This window comes from Leucopleurus acutus, assembly GCF_964270905.1.
Source record: "Leucopleurus acutus genome assembly, chromosome: 5".
Lineage (NCBI taxonomy): Eukaryota > Metazoa > Chordata > Mammalia > Artiodactyla > Delphinidae > Leucopleurus > Leucopleurus acutus.
The window spans coordinates 11,363,625-11,387,469 of record NC_139147.1 but is presented as its reverse complement, the minus strand read 5'-3'; the positions used below and the strand labels follow the sequence as shown (position 1 = coordinate 11,387,469).

Below are 23,845 nucleotides of genomic sequence, written 5' to 3'. Positions count from 1 at the left end.
GTGACAAAAGATTTTGACAATTTTTTGTAAAGAGAAACATAACTTTGGAAAGGAGTGTTAATTTGAGTTCAGAGGTAGATAAACAGTGCCTACAAATAAAGATGAGGTCAAGCAGCTTGTCCCAGGCCCAGAGTACTTGGAGGCTCCTGGCATTCCTAGGTCAGTTTTGCAGCTGAAAATCGAAATTCTTCAACAGTCTGTGTTTCAGACATTTTGAACCATTCTCTCCTGCACCCCAGCAGACAGGTGATTACGTCAGCCCCCTTCCTCTGGGGAGATGTGAAGAGCACTAGGCCAGAGATGCTCCAGACTAGAGGGGTGAAACATGGGGTTGAAAATAAAGGGATTGTATACAAGTCCACCCACTGAAGTTAGGCCCCTCACTTCTTTCTCCCTTCTCCACTCCTCCCCAGAAGCCAGCTGGAATACCACATCTAGCTGAATATAGCTTCAATAGAAAAAATCTGACATTTGGAGATCTCCCAGTGAAAAGGTGACTAGATATATCTGATCATCATAGGGAGAAGCCCATCAATTAATAAACCTGCCACCCATGCCCAGCTTCTGAGCATTGTTTTAGTGCCTCCATCTTAAATATGAAGGTACATCCAAGGATCACCAGATATATGAGCAAAGCCTCAAAAGTGAAAGAGAATGACCCTAAACGAACTATCAGTGAGCAAACAAAAAAGGAATCAAATGATGCAAGAAACAGAAGAAAACTAAAGAGTAAAATGAAAACAAAAAATCAGAAGAATAAAAGAAGTTGTGTCCATTTAAAAAAGAGATGGAGGAGAACACTAGGAATAAATAGTTGAGAACAAGATAGAGCTTTTGGAATTTTAAAATTCCATGGACAGGGCTTCCCTGGTGGCCCAGTGGTTGAGAGTCCGCCTGCTGATGCAGGGGACACGGGTTCGTGCCCCGGTCCGGGAAGATCCCACATGCCGCGGAGCAGCTGGGCCCGTGAGCCACAGCCGCTGAGCCTGCACATCCGGAGCCTGTGCTCTGCAACGGGAGAGGCCACGACAGTGAGAGGCACGCGTACCGCAAAACAAACAAAACAAAACAAAACAAAAAATCCATGGACAGATGAAATTGAGTATTAGGGCAAAGGGACTGTCACTTTTTAATTCTAAATTTATCTAATTTTTTTCTGTTACTATTTAGTATTCATTTTTAACTGTGTGCATTTACCATGTTGTTTAGTTAAGCATAAGGAAAATATTAAGTTTGGATTTTTTCAGTTGGGGAAGAGGACTGGCTTGGTTTCACGTTGACTGTTCATGAGCAAATAATGCCTGATGGGGATATTTGAGCCTGGGTTTGTGTTTGGTATTCTGGGCAGACATTAGTGTAATATGCATTTTAAAGCAGCAATCGCAGACAATGTTTTTCATAAAAGCAGCACAGGCTGTGGAGTTTGCTTCCCCTGCTCAAATCCAGCTTGGTCACCAAATGTGTGATGTACTAATCACTTTGCCTCACTGATTCTCATTTTCTTCGTGTATAGTATGGAATGGTAATATAGTACCTATGTCATAGGGCTGTGATACTATGGAAAGAGTTAAGGGACTTCCCTGGAGGTCCAGTGGTTAAGACTCAGCACTTCCACTGCAAGGCCACAGGTTTGATCCCTGGTCAGGAAACTATTGCGCATGATGCACAGTGCAGCCAAAAAAAACCCAAAAACGGAGAGATAAGACAGTGTGCAGCATGTACTAAGGGCTCATTAAAAAGAGCAGTTGTTGTAACCCTGAAGCAGATGGAGTAGTATATGTAGATGGTTAGGAAAAAGATATATTTAAAAAATAACAAATACAACAATACAAATAATGAGATAATAGGCTGTCCCGAGCTAATAGTATCGCTCCCCAGACTGAAAGCTTCTTGTTGCTGGAGAGTCTTTCGTTCACATTCCTCAGTGCCCATCATTGTACCTGGGACTGAGAAACTGCGCAGAGAAGGAATGAATGAATGAACCCTTAGTTGTAACATTCATTTGCAGTGCTATCCCCTAACTCTAGTATCAGTCTTCAGGTCATTAAGACAGCATGTTAGTGTGTTTATAAGTACCTAGGAGTGAAGTTTTCATAAACTTAAATGTTGCATTTCAATTACAGGCGTCCATTAGCAAGGTGAAAGTAACAGAAACATGGCTCAGTTTCCAACACCTTTTGGTGGTAAGTTTTCAAAGATTTTCATTTTTTAATGTACTTTGGAATCGCATTTTTAAAAACTTAGTATTATGGCAAATTTCAAATATTCACGTAAGTAGAGGGAATAATATAATCAACCCATCATATAGTTTCAGTGATTATCAATCAACTAATGGCCAATATAGTTTCACCTGGATTCTTTTGAGCACCTCTCATACATCAGATCATTTCATTCACAAACATTTTAGTGGGTGTTTCTAAAAGATAACACTTTTAAAGATATAACTACAATACTGTTACCACTCCTGTAAAGTTTCTAGTAATTCCTTAATGTCTTCAACTATCAAGTCAGTGTTAAAATTTTCCCTGATAGTCTTTAGATATTTTTCGTTGTTGTTGTTATGGTTGGTTGGTTCAAATCAGGATCCAAACAAGACACACACATTACAATTAGTTCCTGTGTTTCCTAAGTTGCTTTGTTAGTGAATCCTTCTCCATCCCTGTTTTTTTGGTTTTTTGTTTTGCAGTTTATTTGTTGAGGTGACTGGGTCATTTATTCTGTACTTTTTCTTTAGACTGGATTTAAAGCATGACATTTTTGTTTTACTTTAGTTAATCTGCTTGAAACATCAATCGGCATAAGATGTGTTTTTCAGGTAATTTCCCCTAAGATTATTAGGAAAGTGTTAAATGTTGGTTTTGCTTACTGGCCAAGTTTTGTTTTGTTTTAAAGAGAGCATGCCATATGAATGAATTTCTCTTGGCAGCTGTCAAACCTAGCCACCGTGAAGAGAGTAAGGCAGCATAAAGCCCCATCCCTGGGATTACATCTGTAAAAGTCTCTGTGAGCTTCTAGTACAGAAGTCTGCAACCTTTTCAGAACCATTAGTCTTACTGTTTTATTTTCTGTTTTGTTTTTGTCCCCCTTCTTAGTTACTGAGCAAGTTTTTTGTTTGTTTTGTTTTGCTTGTTTGGTGGGGTTTGTTTCTGTTTGACAAATTTTGACAGGGCAATAGAAGTTGCAGGACTGTAAGGCCTGTGAGGGTAGGGATCTGATCTGTTTTGGTCACCATCTTATCCCTAATGTCTAACACAGTGTGTGGCACATAGGAGGTGTTCAACAAGTCTGTTTTCAGTGACTGAATGAATTGCTGCTCTGCCTGTCGCTGTCATATCAGACCCTGCAGAGAAGGGAGATTTCAGTGTTTAGACATTTTGCTTGTATGCTAGGCACCTTCACATACTGTCTGTTCCCACCTTTTGGGAAAATGTCTGAACTTTTGAAAACCTTCTACCTGTGTAATCTAGAGTTATTTGGTGAATTTGTTTGAGAAAACCTAACACTAAAGTGAGGAAAATCCCAGAAACAAGGGGATATCTGGTCAGTCCAAGAACTGAAACTGAAGGACTTAAACCCTGTTCCCTCTGGTTTGCCATTGTTTTTTTCAGGATACCCATTTTTTTTTTTTTTTGCGGTACGTGGGCCTCTCACTGTTGTGGCCTCTCCCATTGCGGAGCACAGACTCTGGACGCCCAGGCTCAGCGACCATGGCTCACGGGCCTAGGCGCTCCGCGGCACGTGGGATCTTCCCAGACCCGGGGCACGAACCCGTATCCCCTGCATCGGCAGGCGGACTCTCAACCACTGCGCCACCAGGGAAGCCCCAGGATACCCATTTTTAAAAACAGCTTCAGTGAGTTATAATCTACATGCCATAAAATTCACTACAATCTAGTATTTTAATATTTTTATCACTCCAAAAAGATTTTCATGGAATCACATAGGATACTAATTTAGTGAAGCTCAATTTTTCCATAACTTTCACTTGTGGCATTTAAGATATCTGAAAATACTGTTTTAAATTAGACTATTGATTTGTAAATCAGTCTGTTTATGTAAATAAATGATGATTATTAACATGTCTTCATACAGTCCTGCTAACTACAGGGTTATAGGACAAGTTTTTAAAAAAAGAGTTTGTGCTAATATCTTTTATTTTTTTTGGCCTGCTTTACTCTTAATTTTCTTTTTTTTCCCCTTTCTTTAAAAAAATTTTTTTGGCATATAGTTGATTTACAATGTTGTGTTAGTTTCTGTTGTACAGCAAAGTGAATCAGTTATACATATACATATGTCCACTCTTTTTTAGATTCTTCTCCATATAGGTCACTACAGAGTATTGAGAAGAGTTCCCTGTGCTATACAGTAGGTCCTTATTAGTTGTCTGTTTTATATATAGTGGTGTGTATATGTCTACTCTTAGCTTTCTAACTTTATATTCAAAACTTCCAAGGACAAACAGATGTTAACTTATCAAAGCATTTATAACATACCGACAGTATCTTAAGGTACTATGGAAACTGTGCGTGTGAGCACTTTGTTTTTATTTTCTCATTGAATAATTTCTTTGTCTTTTCTTTGGATTGTAGGTAGCCTGGATATTTGGGCCATAACTGTAGAGGAAAGAGCAAAGCATGATCAACAGTTCCATAGTTTAAAGCCAATATCTGGATTTATTACTGGTAATTGGAGTCAGTATTTTTACATTTTTACTTATCATAGTGCATATATCTGTGGAAAATCTATTATGCAGAGCGAAGGTGGGCACATGTGATCTAGGGTACACTTTGCCTATATTGCCTTAACCTGGAGTCTGTATTTTTACAGTTGCTTCTCTTCCAATGCACTCAGGTCTTTGTTGCAGTTTTTAATGAATGCCAAGTCACTGTTTTAGGCATATCACTGTTGGGAATTGTTTAAGATTAATGGACCACATTCTTTAAGTAATTGTAGCATTGGACTGTGGTCCTTGAGCAAAAACACTTCCTTAATTCTGATCTTGAACTGGCTTGAGTAAATTAACAGATTATGAACATTAAAAAAAATTTTTCTTATTGCTATGTCCTTAAGGTCCTTTTGTACTTTGCGTTTTCTAATCTCTTTCCTGTTTGATTACTCTTCAGGAATTAGCTTTAGAAAAAATGGGATCTAGATTTCCTGGGAACTTGATTTTGTGTGTATTTGTTTCACTTCTCTTTAACTTACTAATTCTTAGTCCTCGATGTGATTCTTTTAATCATTGTTACTAACTCTCCATAAATATGTTAGAAGTACCAAAAATCTGAAGTGTAGGTAAATAAGAATGGCAAAGAACTCTTTTGTAAAGTAGAAGTATGGGTCATCAGTTTCTTGAGGATTTCTGTAGGTTCACTTTGTTGTAATGTGTAGCTGTTACCATCTTAATTACTAGCAGATTAATTAAAGTGGACAATCTACCCCTACACAATGGTAGGCCCTTTTCGAGATGATTTTTTTTTTAAGTGTTACATTCTAAAGTCAGTGCTGATGGATTCATTTTACTGTTATTTATAAACTTATCATTTGGCTTTTAAAATGTATTCAGTTCAGTATTTACAGGATTATTAACCTCTTTCTTTTTGTAATTTTGCCATAAGTGGTTTTCTGTCAGCTGCTGTTTTCTTCTAAAACTTTTTCCATTTCATTTACAGGTGATCAAGCTAGAAACTTTTTTTTTCAATCTGGGTTACCTCAACCTGTTTTAGCACAGATATGGTAAGTTGGAACTTCATACAAGCAGAAGGTTATAAACTAGTCCAGTAATATCTAATCTTAATTTCTTAAGTTACAGAGGAGAACATGTATTTCTAGTCTGAAATACCCCACTACTTCTTACCAGAGAAGTACTTCTGAAAAGTGTCTTTCTGGTATGGAACTTTAAAAAAAAAAAAAAAAAGTGGTGACATTTGCAAGGTAACTGTTACAAAGTTGAATTTCCAGTTGAGAAATCTACATTTTGGTATTTTCTCACCACTTTGGTTTTTTTTGTTTGTTTGTTTTCTGGGGGTTTTTTGGCCACACCATGCTGGAGTGTGGGATCTTAGTTCCCCACCAGGGATTGAACCCATGCCCCCTGCATTGAGAGCACAGAGTCTTAACAACTGGACTGCCAGGGAAGTCCCTTTCTCACCACTTTGTTTTACCTTCATCCACATCACCCATATTCATCTAAATGGTCCACATTTCCTGCTTTATAATGTGATAGTTCTGTATCTTTCATTGAATAAAAGGTAAAGAAGATATTTGAGGTTAATAATGGAATAACCAGTGAAAGAGTGAAATAACCAGTATTCATTACAGTGTTGTGCAAGGTGAGCACATAAAAAATATTGTTGAATCTCTTGATTAACTAGCACAAATAAGTGTTCAGTCTTTTGAAACCACAGGAGAGAAAGAGAATGAATGAAAAAGACTGGCAAATACAGTTTTGGGTTCTAGGTTTATGACTTTGGGAAGCCATGCTGAATTCTTTGGCCAAGAAGCCACGTTTTCCTGCAGTGTATGGTTCTTACAGTTAGTACATCATTTCCCTAGGTTTGTTAGTGTTGTGGTGGCAGCTTGTTATGGCGAAAAGAACACATGATTTGTAGTTGAATCCCATCTGTACTACTTTCTATCTTTCTGATTTGGAACATGTACTTACCCCCCCCAGCCTCAGTTTTCACATCTAGAAAATGGGAAGACACTTGTTTCCTTACAGGGTTATTGAGTGGATTAGCAGAGAAACCGTATGTAAAGGACTTAGTGTGGGCCCTGGCACATAATAGAGCCTCAGAACAAAACCCCAGAAAGGTACTGAGCTGGCCAAAAATGTTCATTCGGATTTTTCTGTAAGATGTTCCGGAACGCAAAAATAAAGATTGACATAGTTCCTTGTTGCCTTTAAGCAGAGTCTACAGAACATAGTCTAAGCTTGATTATAAGTGTTGTCAGTATGAAAATCATTTACTATGTTCTGAAATAGCAAAACTTTCATGGGAAATTATATATTATTTGTGTGTGGATTTATTTGAATTGAAATTAAATGATATCAGATTCCTGTGCTTTTTTTGGTGTCTGCTTTATTTTCTTTTTCCTGGTTGTCAGCATATGGGCTGCCAGACTGTCTCTTTCAACTATGATACCCTTTTAGTGCTAATGTCTCATCTACTTTGAAGTAGAAAATTCAGATAACCAAGGTTTTTGGAATTACTTTTATTATTTTTTTAAATTAATTAATTAATTTTTGGCTGCGTTGGGTCTTCGTTGCTGCGGACGGGCTTTCTCTAGCTGTGGTGAGTGGGGGCTACTCTTCGATGCAGTGCACAGGCTTCTCATTGCAGTGGCTTCTCTTGTTGCGGAGCACGGGCTCTAGGCGCACAGGCTTCAGTAGTTGTGGCACGCGGGCTCAGTAGTTGTGGTGCACAGGCTTAGTTGCTCCACGGAATGTGGGATCTTCCTGGACCAGGGATCAAACCCGTGTCCCCTGCATTGGCAGGTGGCTTCTTAACCACTGTGCCACCAGGGGAGTCCCTGGAATTACTTTTAAAGTAAAGTAAAAGATACACACACACACACACACACACACAGAAGGAACACTCATGTACTTCTGAGCACAGGGACACTGACCTGTTGGTTAAGTGCCTAAGTCTAAATGCAAGAAACTTGTGACATCTGTGTTAAATTTCTTTTTGCTTTGTGTTCTGCTGTGTGATTGTTTTTCACACCATCAGCCAAGATCACTCACTAGAATCTTCCTTTCCCAGACTTAGCTTCCTTCACTGAATTCTGCTTTTATACTGTATTTCCAATCTATAAAGGTTCATTCAAGAAGCAGTCTTGTAATGAATACTCTGCTGCAAGGAAATCTATAATAAATTAACATTTATTCATTCAACAGTGGAAGAATATTTATCAGATGTCTGCTATGGGCCTGTGCCTGTTGTAGGTGCTGGGAATACAGCTGTGAACAAAACTGACAAAATTTGTGCTTTCATCGAAATTGCAATCCAGTGGAAGGAGATGGTCAATAACAGCATAAAAACTGTCACATGTTAATAAGTGTAATGGAGAAAAATAAAGTATTATTCAGTAAATTTCAGTTCTTTCAATTAAGACAGTTAATTTTTTGTTTGTTTTTTTGGGTTTTTTTGTTTGTTTTTTTTTTAACCAGAGTATACCAAAGTCATTTTTACCAACTTATTCTTTTCATTGTGAAAATTTTTTAACAGTGAATATAATGAGTCTGCAGACTTAGGTTAAATCAAAAGTGTTCTTTGTCTTTAATTTTTTCTGACATTTTGTTAAATAAATTTGTGATGGCATATTTTACTTTCATCAAGAATTGCTATCAGGGGAAAAAAAACAAAATGAAACACACCTCTAAGAATCTTTTCCTAAAAGCAATATCTCTGAAAAGTCGTTAGAAATTTCTCGAGCCACAGATGTCCTGCTAAGATGCTGGAATGGTATGGTGCAGAGTGTGAGGAACATCTGTCTTTTGACACCAGCTCTGACGCTTCTTCACTTTGGAAGCTTGAGCAATACTTCACCTCTTCAAATTTCGGTTTATAAATTTATAAATAACAGCTGACCTAATGAAATAGTTTTCCCTCCCTATCTCTCATGCTAATCTTGTGTTCTCATGTGGTTTTTCTGATGGGATCACAGGGCAAGTCCAATGCCACTTTTGGTAGAGAGAGGAGTGGGTTTGAGTCTAAAATTTTAGGCAGTCCCTGTGTCATTCCTCTGGGGAAGAAGAAAATTTTGGATTGAGAATTAGGACCTTTTTCTAGTTTCTCTTTCTCTCTGGGCCTTACTTTCATTTGCTCTGGACCATTCAAAAGTATGAGTGATGTGCACAGCTGGGAAATATCTGTTGGAATCCATGTAGAAATTATATTCCAGTTAATTAATTTATGAGCTTTGGAACTATAACCTACTAATACTTTGGAACTACCTATCTCTCCAACCCAGTTTCCAATTAAGAATACAGGAAAACTTGAATTCTCCCTCAGAATGGAGTCAAGTCAGTGTGTGTAATGCCAAATTATAACTGTGGCCAAAGATGATATATCTTCCTAGAAGTTGTCTTGCTAATAAGGAACTGGAAGGAACAGGGCCAGTATCCTATATCCTTTTGGCAGCTTAAATGCTTAACATTGTTGCAACCTTGATCTGGTGTAGAGACAGAGAAGAAGAAAGCAGAGGGCAATGGACAAGAGCCTTGAAGGCGGAGGAAAGCAGAGGTGGAATGAGGACTTTGGAATCAGAGGCAGTAGGTAGGGGCCACAGAAATGGGGATTAGAAGCTCTTAAGGAGAGAAATGAGGGGAAGAGAGGCAGCACCACCTAGAAATGGGCCCCAAGAGGAGGAGGAAACCAGAGGCATAAGGGCAGAAATTAGAACATCTTGGTGATCTGGCTCAAGGATGGGGCAGGGGGCAAGGCTAACGCCTGTGTGACACCTTTGGATGCTATCTTAGGATACCACTGAGCATATGTCAGGAGGGCCTTCAGCCCCCAGCAAGATCAGTTTGCCAAAGTCATTTACCCCCAGAAAAAGTCATCCTGGACATTCCTGAGTCTTCACCATCTCAGTTCATGGCATTGAGCATCTACCCGGCTGCTGGAAGCCATGCCTGATTCCTCTCTTTTCCTTACCCTACGCAACCAATCCATCAGCAGGTACTTTTGACTCCATTTACAGACTGTATCCCCAATCTGGCCATTTCTTTCTGTATCCTTTGCTACCATCCTAATTTGTCATAGTGGGCCTAATAGCTGGGCCCCTATTCGAGCGTTCTGATTGGAGTCTCTCACACTTGCCTGTTTAGATTCCATTCTCCAAACAGCACCCCAACAATCTTTTGAAAAAGTAAATCCATTTAAAACTCTCCATTGATAAGAAAACCCAAAGTCATGACCAAGGCCACAAGGCCCAATATGATCTGGCTCTTGCTTTTTCCCTCTTCTCTTATTTTGTACCACTCCCTTCCTCAATTTTTGCACTCTGGTTTCTCTGACCTTTTTTCTCTCTTTAAATGGGTTCCTTTGGCCTCAGGGTCATTGCACTTGGCATTTTCTCTTCCTATCATGCAACTCTTCTAGATCCTCACATATTTGGCCGATTACCCTTCAGGTTTTGGTTCACCTCCCCAGAGAAGGGCTTCCTGACCACTAATCTAAAGCAGTTCCCTCTCCCCACCTGCTCTGAAGAACATCTTCTCTTTCCCATCACCTTGCTTTATTTCTTTTTTTTTTTTAAATAAATTTATTTATTTTTGGCAGCATTGGGTCTTCCTTGCTGTGTGCTGGCTTTCTCTAGTTGCGGTGAGCGGGGGCTACTCTTCGTTGCGGTGCGCGGGCTTCTCGTTGCGGTGGCTTCTCTTATGGAGCACAGGCTCTAAACACGCAGGCTTCAGTAGTTGTGGCACACGGGCTCATTGCAGACTGTAGAGCGCAGGCTCAGTAGTTGTGGTGCACGGGCTTAGTTGCTCTGCAGCATGTAGGATCTTCCTGGACCAGGGCTCGAACCCATGTCCCCCCTGCATTGGCAGGCGGATTCTTAACCACTGCGCCGCCAGGGAAGGCCTTGCTTTATTTATTAATAGCACTTACCGTGTGGAATAATCTGACTAGTTTTCTTGTTGAGTGTCTGCTTGCACTGAAACAAGCTCTGAGGGCAGGAACCTTGCCTGTCTTTTTCTTAGTTGTAAGCCTAGTTCCTGGATAGAGACCTTAGTAGGTGACCTGTTCAAAAATATTTGTTGGAGAAATCCCTGGTGGTCCAGTGGTTAGGACTCTGTGCTTTCACTGCGGTGGTCCAGGTTCAATCGGCCAAAAAAAAAAACTTCGGATGAATAAACAAACAGATGGGTGAGTGACTGGGCCTGGTTAATCTGCACAGTGGGAGGGGAGCAGCCTGTGATGAGCCTTTGTGGGTGAAGTAGGCTCCTAAAGGAATCTGTTGGCTTCAGTTCTGGTGTAGTGAATGAGACTGAGCGAGAGGAGGCCCGCCTTTTTTCTCTGAATCCTATGATACAAACAAGATAGTTTCAGAATTTCTACACTCCCGTGCACCACAAACAACAAACCTATTCAATGGCGTTCAAGGTTACTTCATAGTTCTTTTGTTTATAGCCTGAGGATATATGAAGTACTGTGTTCAGAAGTTATTTAGATTAGTTTTTTTCCCTTCTTCCTATGTGGACATGTTACTTATTTAAAATACTATTAGGTTGATTTGGTTTTTTTGCTTGTTTTTTTGTTTTTAATTAATTTTTATTGGAGTATAGTTGATTTGCAATGTTGTGTTAGCTTCAGGTGTACAGAAAAGTGTATCAGTTATACATATACATATATCCACTCTTTTTTAGATTCTTTTCCCATATAGGTCATTACAGTATACTGAGTAGAGTTCCCCATGCTATACAGTAGGTCCTTATTAGTTATCTATTTTATATGTAGTCATGTGTACATGTCAATTCCAGTCTCCCAATTTATCCCCCCCCCTTGGTTTATATGTTTTTGTTTTTATTTAGTTTAGGGATCTGCTCTCATCTTTGTGAACTTAATTTTATGTTTTGAATATGTAACACATTAACAAGATTCCAAAAGCTAAACTCTACAAAAGTGTGAACTCAGAGAAGTGTCACTCGCTGTCCTATTGTTTCATCCCACCCCACTTATTTTATTAGCTTCTTATTATCCTTTCTTTGTTTATTTCTGTGGGAAAAAAGCATGTCCATAATATGTGTGCAAATTTATATTTAAATTATTTCCTCTTCCTTCTACTTTGAAAGTAAACTCCTATAAATGTTCTTTTGTTCTTTGCTTTTCTCACTTAACAGTGTATCCTAGAAATCGCTCATAACATTCCATAGAGATCTTCCTCATTTTCTTTTTACAGTTATATAATAGTTATTGTTGAAGATATACCATAGTTTATTCAGCTAATTTCCTGTGTTTTCTGCATTTGGGTTATTTCTAATATTTTGCAATTACAGATAATGCAGCAAAGAATGAGTTAAAGCATGTTTTTTTCCTTTGTTTTTTTTTGCGGTACGCGGGCCTCTCACTGTTGTGGCCTCTCTCATTGCGGAGCACAGGCTCTGGACGCGCAGGCTCAGCGGCCATGGCTCACAGGCCCAGCCGCTCTGCGGCATGTGGGATCTTCCCAGACCGGGGCACGAACCCGTGTCCCCTGCATCGGCAGGCGGACTCTCAACCACTGCGCCACCAGGGAAGCCCAAAGCATGTATTTTTGTATTGTTGGAAGTGTATCTTCAGGGTGAATTCCTAGGATTGAATCACTGTGTCAAAGAGTAAATGCATATGTAGTTCTGTAGGTGTGGCCAGATTTTCCTGCACTTGGAGCTGAAGCACTTTTTCCTGCTGACAGTATGTAAGAGTGCTATGTGGCTTATTTGTACAAATCAAACAGAAAACTTACCCTTAGTATTCAGCATACTTGTGGACCTTTCCTCATCTCAGCCATGCCTGTTATATATAGATTTTTTTAAAATTTTATTTATTTTTAGTTGCATTGGGTCTTCATAGCTGCGTGCGGGCTTTCTCTAGTAGCAGCGAGCAGGGGCTACTCTTCATTGCAGTGCGCAGGCTTCTCATTGTGGTGGCTTCTCTTGCTGAAGAGCACAGGCTTTAGGTGTGCAGTCTTCAGTAGTTGTGGCGCATGGGCTCAGTAGTTGTGGCTCGCGGGCTCTAGAGCACAGGCTCAGTAGTTGTGGCACATGGGCTTAGTTGCTCCTAGGCACGTGGGATCTTCCCGGAACAGGGCTTGATCCTGTGTCCCCTGCATTGGCAGGTGGATTCTTAACAGCTGCGCCACCAGGGCAGTCCTTATATATAGATTTTAATATCAGACTAAACACTGTATTTAAGATCAGTTTGTTTTCAGGAGTCATAGATAGCTATTTTGTCTTATTTTTTTATTAAAAATATTTTTTATCATACTTTCTTTTTAGCTTTGGAAGTTTTGTGAATTTAATTTCGGGATCCTCAGACTTTTAGTTAGTCTTTTGGGGAGATTATTAGAAATGAGTAAACTGGGCTTCCCTGGTGGCGCAGTGGTTAAGAATCCGCCTGCCAATGCAGGGGACACGGGTTCGAGCCCTAGTCTGGGAAGATCCCATATACTGCGGAGCAACTAAGCCCGTGCACCACAACTACTGAGCCTGTGCTCTAGAGCCCGCGAGTCACCGCTACTGAGCCCACGTGCCACAACTACTGAAGCCCGCACGCCTAGAGCCCGTGCTCCGCAACAAGAGAAGCCACCACAATGAGAAACCTGCGCACCACAACGAAGAGTAGCCCCCGCTCACCACAACTAGAGAAAGCCCATGCGCAGCAACGAAGACCCAACACAGCCAAAAATAAATAAATAAATAAAATAAATTATAAAAAAACCCTTTCATTAAAAAAAAAAGAAATGAGTAAACTGAGAAATAACTATAAATAAGAGATGAACTGGACAGCAGAGCTGAAATCATATTTTGCAGAGAAGATTTGAGAAATCGAATTCCAAATCTACTCCAGTATATTAGGACGGGGTGGGGAGAGTTGAGCTTTGTAGGAGTAACTGCTATAGTTCTAAAAGACCTTTGAGTTTTTACTACAAAGGAGTCCCAACAGTTATATTCTGTTAGTTGAGCAAAAGAATTTTTTTAAAAAGGTCACACAAAATTGTCAAAAAAGTTTTGGAATTTTGGTGGATGTCTAGAACCTGAGCATTATGTGTTTCCTCTCCTCTCCTGTTGAGGCTTCTCCTAATTAAACCATTACTAGAAAGTCTCTTCTCTCATAACCCACTCATTATCCCACACTGGGTATTTTTGTTTCTCTCTAGAAAACATATTTTGGGGACAGTAGTGTGGGGAATAGGGAGTGGGAATCTATCTGCCTGATTTTTTTTTTTTTAAGTATGCATGTCAATGTTGATTGTTGGGAGGTTTTTTTTAATCCATGAAAACCATTTGAAATAGCTGAATATCTTTTTAAAAATATTTTGGGGACGTCCCTGGTGGTCCAGTGGTTAAGACTTGGTGCTTCCACTGCAGGGGGCACAGATTCGATCCCTGGTTGGGGAACTAAGATCTCTCATGCTGCGTGGTGACACGAAAAAAAAAAAAATTTGGTAAAAGAGAGAAAGCTCACCATTTCATTTTATTGATTTAGTTTCCTTTATAAAACCTGAAAAACAGTACAAACATAAAGCAGCCGGAGACCAGTCTCAATTATGATTGTAGACACAGAAAATCAAAACAAAATCTTAGCAAATAGAATTCCACAATGTACAAAAACTATGACCAACTTGAGTTTATGCCAGGGGTGCAAGATTGGTTCAGAATCAAGGAATTCCCTCAACATTATTATATCAGGAGATAAAAGGAAAAAGGAAATGTGGGATCAGATCAGCAGATGCTGACTAAGCATTTGATAAAAAGTATAGTAACCATTTCTAATAAGTAGAAAAGGGAACTGCTTAAATATGTCAGATTACTTTCTAAAAATCAGTACCAAATATTATTCTAAACAATGAAACACTGTAGTCATTTTTTTAAAAAAACCATTTAATTTAAACTCAAAACCAAGCAGGGATGCTCACTTAGTAATGTCATAGAGCCAGTAAGACCAACAGGAAAGAGGAATGGTGGGGACTTCGCTGGTGGTGCAGTGGTTAAGACTCTGAGCTCCCAGTGTAGGGGGCCCAGGTTCCCTGGTCAGGGAACTAGATCCCACATGCCGCAACTAAGGAGCCCACGTGCCACAACTAAGGCCTGGTGCAACCAAATAAATAGAAGTAAATAAATATTTATTTATTTACAATAAAAAGGAATGGTATAAATATTGGAAACGAAAGTTAACTCTCTTTTTTGCTAGTTATGTGATTGTGTAAGATTCACAGAAGTTTGGTAAGATTGCTCAATACACCCAGCATAAATGATTATTAAAAGCAAAATTCTTCTCTATGCTTGAAATAAGCACCTAAATATGGAAATGGGGGACATGTTCTATTTAAAAGAGTGACAGAAATGATAAAATTCCTAAGAACACATTTAACTAGAAAAGTAGTTACTTATATTGAAGGAAGTGATGTAATCTTATTAAAGGAAATATTAGTAGAACTGAACATACTATTTTTCTGAACTAACTATCATAAAAATGTCAGTTCTCGGGCTTCCCTGGTGGCGCAGTGGTTGAGAGTCCGCCTGCCGATGCAGGGGACACGGGTTCGTGCCCCAGTCCGGGAGGATCCCACATGCCGCGGAGCGGCTGGGCCCGTGAGCCATGGCCGCTGAGCCTGCGCGTCCGGAGCCTGTGCTCCACAATGGGAGAGGCCACAACAGTGAGAGGCCCGCGTACCGCGGGAAAAAAAAAAAAAAAAAAGTCAGTTCTCTAAAAATTCATGTATCTAATGCAGTTCCATCTTGATTTTCATTAGAGTTGTTTATAGAATAGATAAATTAAAAGTTAATAGGGAAAAAGAAATGTCTGTGAATGGCCAAACAAGTTTTTTTTTTTTTATTGGAGTATAGTTGATTTACAATGCTGTGTTGGTTTCAGGTGTACAGCAAAGTGAATCAATTATACATATAAATATATCCACTCTTTTTTAGATTCTTTCCCCATATAGGCCATTACAGAGTATTGAGTAGAGTTCCCTGTGCTATACAGTAGGTCCTTATTAGTTATCTGTTTTATATATAGTAGTTTATATGTGTCAATCCCAATCTTCCAATTTATCCCTCCCCCCGCCCTTACACCCTGATAACCATAACTTTGTTTTCTACATCTGTGACTCTATTTCTGTTTTGTAGATAAGTTCATTTGTACTCTTTTTTTAGATTCCACATATAAGCGACATCACATGATATTTGTCTTTCTCTGTCTGACTTACTTTACTCAGTATGACAATCTCTAGGTCCATCCAACAAGTTTTTTTTAAAAAAGCCTTGCCAGATACCAGAACATACCATAGAGTCAGTGGGATCAGATTATTGTCACATTGACCTGGGAATTGTTCAGTCAGAGTAGATAATCCAGAAATAGATCTCCTTTCATATGACGTTTAATGAACCCCAAAAATATTTCTTTTTACTTCAATGAGAAGAGGATGGATTGGTTAATAAACATTGCTGGGAACCCTAGGTATCCACCTGAAGGAAATCTGGTTGAACCCTGGGGTAACATACCACACACATATATGCAATTACAATTGGTTTAAAGATTGAAATGTAATAAAGTAATACCATCTTAGAAAAGAAAGCTATGTGATAAAATAAATATTTTACACATATAAAAATGTAGAATTTCTGTATGCTAAAGATATTACACACAAAATGGACAGAGTTTTAAAAAATCTTTCAACAACTGACAGATAAACAGTTGATATGTAATATACAATGAGTGCTTTTAAACTGACAAGGAAAAGACATGCAGTCCATCAGAAAACTTGGCAAAGGATGTGAATGAGCAGTTCATGGAAGCACGAGTCCAAGTGCCCAAGAAACATGGCAAGCGATGCTCAAGGCCACTAGAAATGAGTGAAATTCAGATTCCACTGGTGTGGTATGCTGAAGGCGGTCATTGACCACAGGAGGCCTGGGGCACTCCTATCTGAGGCAGAAGGGTGGTTTCTGTAGCCATGGGGTTCCCTTTATGACTTTATGACCATTAAAATTTTTCCTGAAGAATAGTGTTGACTTTTACAATTCTTAACATTTTTAAAGATTTTTAATCTTTGTTGTATTATTACACTTTTTACTGTGTCTCATGTTTTCTTACTTTGAGTTAACTCTAGAAATGTAGGGTTATTTTCTATGTAGCTTAATTTTCTTTTGAGGACACAATCTTTATGTGGCTCATTTAAAACATTGCCAATGATGGCATTGTAATTGGAGTAGCTGGTCTTAACATTTGAAGTTTCAAATAAAACTTTTCTTAAGAAAGGATTAAAAAATAAATCCTTATGCCCTTAAAATCTAGACTTCAACAAATGAAATCTGAATGAACATATTTTGTGCAGAAGAGGTTAAATCATGAATATGCACAGTTTCAGTTAGCAAAAATGTAGTTTCCAGTTGCAAGTACAAACCCCTTTCTTCCTTCCTCTTACTCTTATTTGAGAGAAATGCTTTACATAATAACTCATTGGAAGTTGACTTGACCGTTTGTTTGAGTACCACTTTCAAATAGTAAGTGCATTTGTAAGGTCATTTAATGAATTTCCAGAGCTTTGAAAGTATGCTAGTATTATAGTATAGTAGAGCATAGTGTGTCACATCCCCATGGTGAGGTTTGTAGAACCCCACAGAGGAGTTGATGCAATCTAATCAAGTATCTAGAAATAAACTCTGTTTCTAAATACTTTTTTCCTCCTAATAGCTTTATTGTCACATAATTCACGTAACAAAAGTCGCAGTTTTAAAGTGTATAGTTCATTGGTTTTTAGTCTTTCCAGAATTGTGCAACCATCACCACTACCCAGTTTAGAACATTTTTATCACTCCAAAAAGAAACCCCATTTGATGTCCATGGTATATATCCTGACATTCAGACTGAAAATTACCATGTGTATCGTAAAAGTAGAGAGTAACACAATAAAACATATTTCATATTTATATAAAACCGTTTCAGTTTTTCCCTACAGCTTGGTAAACAAGTTTTGTTTTGTTTCGTTTTCCCCGGGACCGAGGGAGCTGATTATTTAGTTTTTGTGTGGGTGGGAGTGGTGGTTTGGGAAAGGTTCTTTTAAGGTCACAGTCATTCTAAGCCCATGCTGTTGGTTTGCAGGGCGCTTGCTGATATGAATAATGATGGAAGAATGGATCAAGTGGAGTTTTCCATAGCTATGAAACTCATCAAACTGAAGCTACAAGGATATCAGCTCCCCTCCGCACTTCCCCCTGTCATGAAACAGCAACCAGTTGCTATTTCTAGTGCACCAGCGTTTGGTGAGTCTGAAAAGGAATTGGTTCCTATATTTCATTACATGTTTTTAAAATAAATATTTCCCTTCTCCCACCCTCCTCTCTCAGTCTGTAGCATTGTGAAATTCTAGGAGGTATTCTGTCTGAAAAATGATGGCCCTGTGCAGAAAGATAATGATGGAAGGGAAGAAGCATGGTCACATTCTAACCCTGGGATGAGAGTAATCAAAATGAAAGCAAATAAATAAATTTCACAGCTTACATCTCAACCAATACAAAGGCCTGGGATGAATAATAAAAACACCTGAATTGGGGGCTAACTCCATAGCATACAATATATGAATTAATCATCCCACTGTAACAAGTTTGATATCTTTGAGTCATTGGCTTATGAAAACTTAGACTGAGATTTAATTTTGTACTTTATAAAAATGTGGACTAAGTTCTAGTCATATAAATCTCATTGCAGGATACATGTGTGTGTAATCTGTGAGGTGTAGTGCCCTCTGTGACGTTTCACAGGACTCAGCTATCCAATTGATTTCTATAACAATGCAGAATAAAACTCAGGTCACTTTGAAATTAAGATTAATCTTTTCTTTTTAAACATCTTTATTGGAGTATAATTGCTTTACAATGGTGTGTTAGTTTCTGCTTTATAACAAAGTGAATCAGCTATACATATACATATACATATATCCCCATATCTCCTCCCTCTTGCATCTCCCTCCCACCTGCATCTCCCTCCCACCCTCCCTATCCCACCCCTCTAGGTGGTCACAAAGCACCAAGCTGATCTCCCTGTGCTATGCGGCTGCTTCCCACTAGCTATCTATTTTGCATTTGGTAGTGTATATATTAGTCCATGCCACTCTCTCACTTCATCCCAGCTTACCCTTCCCCCTCCCCATGTCCTCAAGTCCATTCTCTACATCTGTGTCTTTATTCCTGTCCTGCCCCTAGGTTCTTCATAACCCTTTTTTTTTTTTTTTAAGATCCCATATATATGTATTAGCATATGGTATTTGTCTTTCTCTTTCTGACTTACTTCACTCTGTATGACAGACTCTAGGTCCATCCACCTCACTACAAATAACTGAATTTCGTTTCTTTTTATGGCTGAGTAACATTCCATTGTATATATGTGCCACATCTTCTTTATCCATTCAAGATTAATCTTTTTTGATTCATTTAAAAACTAGCTCCCCTGCCTTTTTGTATTGGGGTGGGGGAGAGGATTTCTATAAACTTCAGCCTCCAGTGACTCACATATGCCAAAGATTTTCAAGGAAATTCATATTATATATTTTTAAAATGATTTATGAACATTACCCACCAAAAGAAATAAATGTTTCCGTCTTGGGAAGATACCACCCATTACCCTCTAACCTGAGAATCAGAGCCCTAGATTCTATTTCTACCTTTACTATTAAACTCAACCTTGAAATTGAGCTTGATTAACTTTTCTGTGCCTTAGTTTCTTCACTTTAATATAAAGTACAAAGTTTACCATATGTATTCATTCTCTCACCTTGTAGAAATGGTCATTCTTAATTTAAATTTGGTTCTCACCCTTTAAAAAATTGTAGATGGGGCTTCCCTGGTGGCGCAGTGGTTGAGAGTCCGCCTGCCGATGCAGGGGACATGGGTTCGTGCCCCGGTCCGGGAAGATCCCACGTGCCGTGGAGCTGGGCCCGTGAGCCGTGGCCGCTGAGCCTGTGCGTCCGGAGCCTGTGCTCCTCAACGGGAGAGGCCACAGCAGTGAGAGGCCCGCGTACCGCAAAAAAAAAAAAAAAAAAATCGTAGACGGAAAAGTGATTGAAAACAGTTTTAAGAAACAAACATGTTTTCCTCATAAAATATATTATAATCTGATTTTCCCTTCTTATTTGCTGGTGGAAAAAAATGGAGAAAATGTGTATTGTCTTGTGCCATTTTGTAACATGGCTTTCTCAGGAAAAAGACCACTTTGAATTGTAATATTTCCTCAGATAATGCAGTATGGGTGTGAGGACCATTGTTAGTTCAGTATTGTATTGATCCTATGTGATTTCTTTTTTTTTTTTTGCGGTACGCGGGCCTCTCACCGCTGCGTCCTCTCCCGTTGCAGAGCACAGGCCCCGGACGCGCAGGCTCAGCGGCCATGGCTCGCGGGCCCAGCCGCTCCGCGGCACGCGGGATCCTCCCGGACTGGGGCACGAACCCGTGTCCCCTGCATCGGCAGGCGGACTCTCAACCACTGCGCCACCAGGGAAGCCCCTATGTGATTTCTTAGTTAAAGGAGCTTATCAAACATTTTAAGGATTCTCAATGGAAAACATGAATAAAACACTCTAAAGTATTAGCAATCTGCCATACTTAGAGTCCTCAGTTTTCAGTTGCAATGGGCAAGTAGTCATTTAGGATTGGTAATTAACATAAGTTTCTTATTCTCTCACCTCCTTAGTACTGTAGCCAAATACCATTTAATTTATAGAAAGCTTATCTTTATGGTTCTGTTTACTTGCTTTATTATACATCTGAAGGTAACACTTAAATTGGGCAAATACACCAAAGCTACAGGAATCTTTTCCTGGCTTTCAATTTGTTGCCACCATTTTAGTCCTGCAGGTGGTAAAGCGTCTCCTATGGGCAAGGATTTCCCAGGGAGGTCCCAGCAATCTCCGTTAAGTGCAGTGTCTTCCTCCTTTGGAAGGTCTTTTTATGTTTGAAGTAGACTAATTGTGAGAACAGACAGAAGGTATTTGCAGGTTGCTTTACCAGCATGAGTCTTGTTTTTCTGGCTTAAAATCTCAGAGACTGCTAAATTATTCTATAAGAAGGTAAGCTTTAATACAGAGATTAACCTCATACTTGTTGGTGAATTGTCTTTAAAATTTCTATATAAGATGCAAACCTGTTTTGTTGCTGTAGTGCTTATTTTTCTGTATTTGTTTACACATTAAATTCTTACAGAACACCAACAAAAAATGAAATCAAAGGTGCAGATTGTCAGGGAAAAAGGAACAAACTTGCAGTGTCCTGCTGCATCTTCTGTTTCTTTCTTGCTCTTATTGGATTCTTGACCTTTCACATTGTCACATACTTCCTTTTGAAAGGTTTTGTGTTTCCAGAGCATCTTTGTGTTTCCTTGTGCTCCTTTTCTTTATGGTATTAAGAAATATGTATTTTATTCACAGTAATGAGGCAATTGGCCATATTAAGTTTTTTTTGTTTTTTTTTGGGTTTTTTGCCACACCACGTAGCACATGGGATCTTAGTTCCCGGACCAGGGATCGAACCCTCACCCCCTGGATTGGAAGTGCCGAGTCTTAACCACTGGACTGCCAGGGAAGTCCTAAGTTATTTCTTAGAACAAAATTCCACAGGGAAAAAAATCCATTATTATCCCAATTTAAAACATAATTCCATAAAAAGCTGTCTTTTAGTCAGATGTTTTTCTTAAAAATTAAATGGTAATTAGTCAGCTAAGATCACCAACAGTTCTGATTTCTTATCTGTTCTCAACCTAGACTTTAATTATTTAGGTTGATTTAAAGATTACAGTAATCAGATCCAACATCTGATTCATGGGAAAGTTCTTAGACAGTTTAAACAAAACACAAAAATTGTGGATAGAGTTTCCTTCTCTCTCTTCATCCTGATGTATCTGATGACAGGGAGTAAAGTGAAGGAGGTTTGGGAGGGGACAGTCAATAGTCATTCAGGTTGTCTCTGATACAATTAATGATAAGCTGAGATAAATGAATGCTATGCTTTTACTTAAAGGTTCACTATTAAAAACAAACAAACTATGCATTGCCTTTCTTTTGGTGAGGTTGAGCTGCAAGTCTGGATATTTTAAGGGGAAAGTTACAGGTTTTGGGTTAGGCAAGTGGGACAGTGATCCAAGAGAAGAAGGAAAACTCAAGAAGTCACGTGAGAGCAAAGGCCAGGAAGAGCAGAGGTGAGCAGTGCCATAGGCTGCAAGGGACCAGGGCCCCTGTTGATCTTGTCCATCCTGTGTTCGCGGTTTGTAGTCCTCAGTTAATCAGCCTAGTTAAAAGTAGAAGTTACTCTGAATCTCTGAAGGGCCCTGTAGCCAGCATTTGGTCGAAACCCAAAACAGCTAAAGGGTGTTTGGTTTTCTTTTGGCCTCCCTTCCGGGGCTGCAAGAAGAAACCTCGGAGTGGAGAAAGGGTCAGATAACCACAGGCATCCCATTGCCTCTTTTTCCCAGAAACCCGGGTGTCAGTAATTCTTCCTCTGACATATAATATGTCTCGTCTTAGTCCATCCTGCTATAGGAATTTCAACGCTAAGGATAGTGCCGATTTATTTTCAGGAGGGGTGGCCTCACTGCCCAGAGGGTTTTACAGTCAGCTGAGTAACCTGCCCCGGCCTCTAAGGGAAGCCAGGATTTCTTAGCTGCCCTCCTGCCAGCCAGACCTTAGCTCTTACTCCCAGCTTCTCCACTGCTTTCCCTCCCCTCCTTCTCGTCATGTCACCCTTCTCAGTAAACTGTTTTCAAGAAGATAAATCATGAGGGAATTATAGAAAATAAAGAGAAGTTAAAAGTACATGGTTTTAATCCACTTTGCCCAAGTTTACTCAAAGATCTGGCCTTTGGGGCTTCCCTGGTGGCGCAGTGGTTGAGAGTCCGCCTGCCGATGCAGGGGACACGGGTTCGTGCCCCAGTCCGGGAGGATCCCACATGCCACGGAGCGGCTGGGCCCGTGAGCCATGGCCACTGAGCCTGCGCGTCCGGAGCCTGTGCTCCGCAACAGGAGAGGCCGCAACAGTGAGAGGGCCGCGTACCGCAAAAAAAAAAAAAAAAAAAGATCTGGCCTTTGCCAAGGTAATTTTTTTTTCTTATACTTCTTCTGGCTACTTGAGAACATAATTTATTACTATTATTATTTTCTAATTAATATTAGACATTATCTGACCATGGGCTTCCTAGCCCTGTGGTCTGTCTTTACATATAGTATTTTATCTGCTCACAACAGTAACCCTAAAAGTATGCAGAGATTATTGGCTCTCTTATACAAACGAGAGACCTGAGATTCCAAGAAGTTGAACAGTTTGCTTGAGACCATGTTTCTGAAAGGGAGGTGGAGCCTGTTCAAACTCAGTTTTCCTGAAGGCTCTTGGTTTCCTTATTTCCTTCTCTCTTCCCACCTTCCTTATCACTAAATCATGAGGGTGACATGGGGCATTGTCACTCTTCCAAGGTTAATGCAAATGTTAACACACTGTGGAATTAAGGCTGGCTAGGGGTTGGATAATCATTTTTGTTAAGAAGAGGAAAATGGGGTGCAGTGATATTGTGATTTGCCTAAGGGTACCCAACTGTGTTTAAGGACATTCTGTGACATACCTTCTTCCTTCAGTGTATTTGCACACAGCATCATTCTTCTTATACTCTGGACTCAACTGTTTCAGGGGGAGGTTGTTGCTTTTGTTTTTGCCAGAGTCCATGGTTTTATTAAGTCAGACCAATCAATATTTTTAAGCCCTGATTGTGTGTCCTAGTTGCTGGGAAGATGGTGGTGAGCGAGACATCATGGCTCCTGTTGCTATGGAGCTTGTTGACAAGTTGGGGGAAGCAAACAAATAATTCCATAAAATGGGGTAATATGATAGAGACAAGTAGGACCCGGTGGTTAGGGGAGAATTTTCCGAGGGGATAACTTTTGAGCTGACTTAAGCATGAGAGCCTCGTGAGGGGAGAAGACCCCCAGGCAAAAGCAACAGGTCCTAAGGCAAAGCTTGGTGTGTGAGAGGAACAAAAATGGGATACCTCCCTTGTAGCTGAAGTATCGTTAGGCCTTAAGGTCAGGGAGGTAAGGCAGGAGGCAGGTGGTTTGGGGCCTGCTAAAACCACTAAAGAGTTAACATTTTTGTCTAAGTGCAGTT

General features: G+C 39.7%; 1 protein-coding gene across 2 annotated transcripts in view; it reads left to right on the top strand.

Moving 5' to 3' along the window:
• ITSN1 (intersectin 1) overlaps nucleotides 1-23,845 on the top strand; it is a gene marked incomplete at its 3' end in the record, with an annotated part of 230,302 nt that overhangs the window by 59,053 nt on the left and 147,404 nt on the right. For both annotated transcript variants that reach the window (XM_082840315.1, XM_082840316.1), the window contains exons 2-5: nucleotides 2,124-2,183; nucleotides 4,590-4,682; nucleotides 5,670-5,733; nucleotides 17,811-17,971. In XM_082840315.1, the coding sequence (XP_082696441.1) occupies nucleotides 2,156-2,183; nucleotides 4,590-4,682; nucleotides 5,670-5,733; nucleotides 17,811-17,971 (346 nt within the window). In that variant the 5' untranslated portion in view covers nucleotides 2,124-2,155. The remainder of the gene's footprint in view (nucleotides 1-2,123; nucleotides 2,184-4,589; nucleotides 4,683-5,669; nucleotides 5,734-17,810; nucleotides 17,972-23,845) is intronic.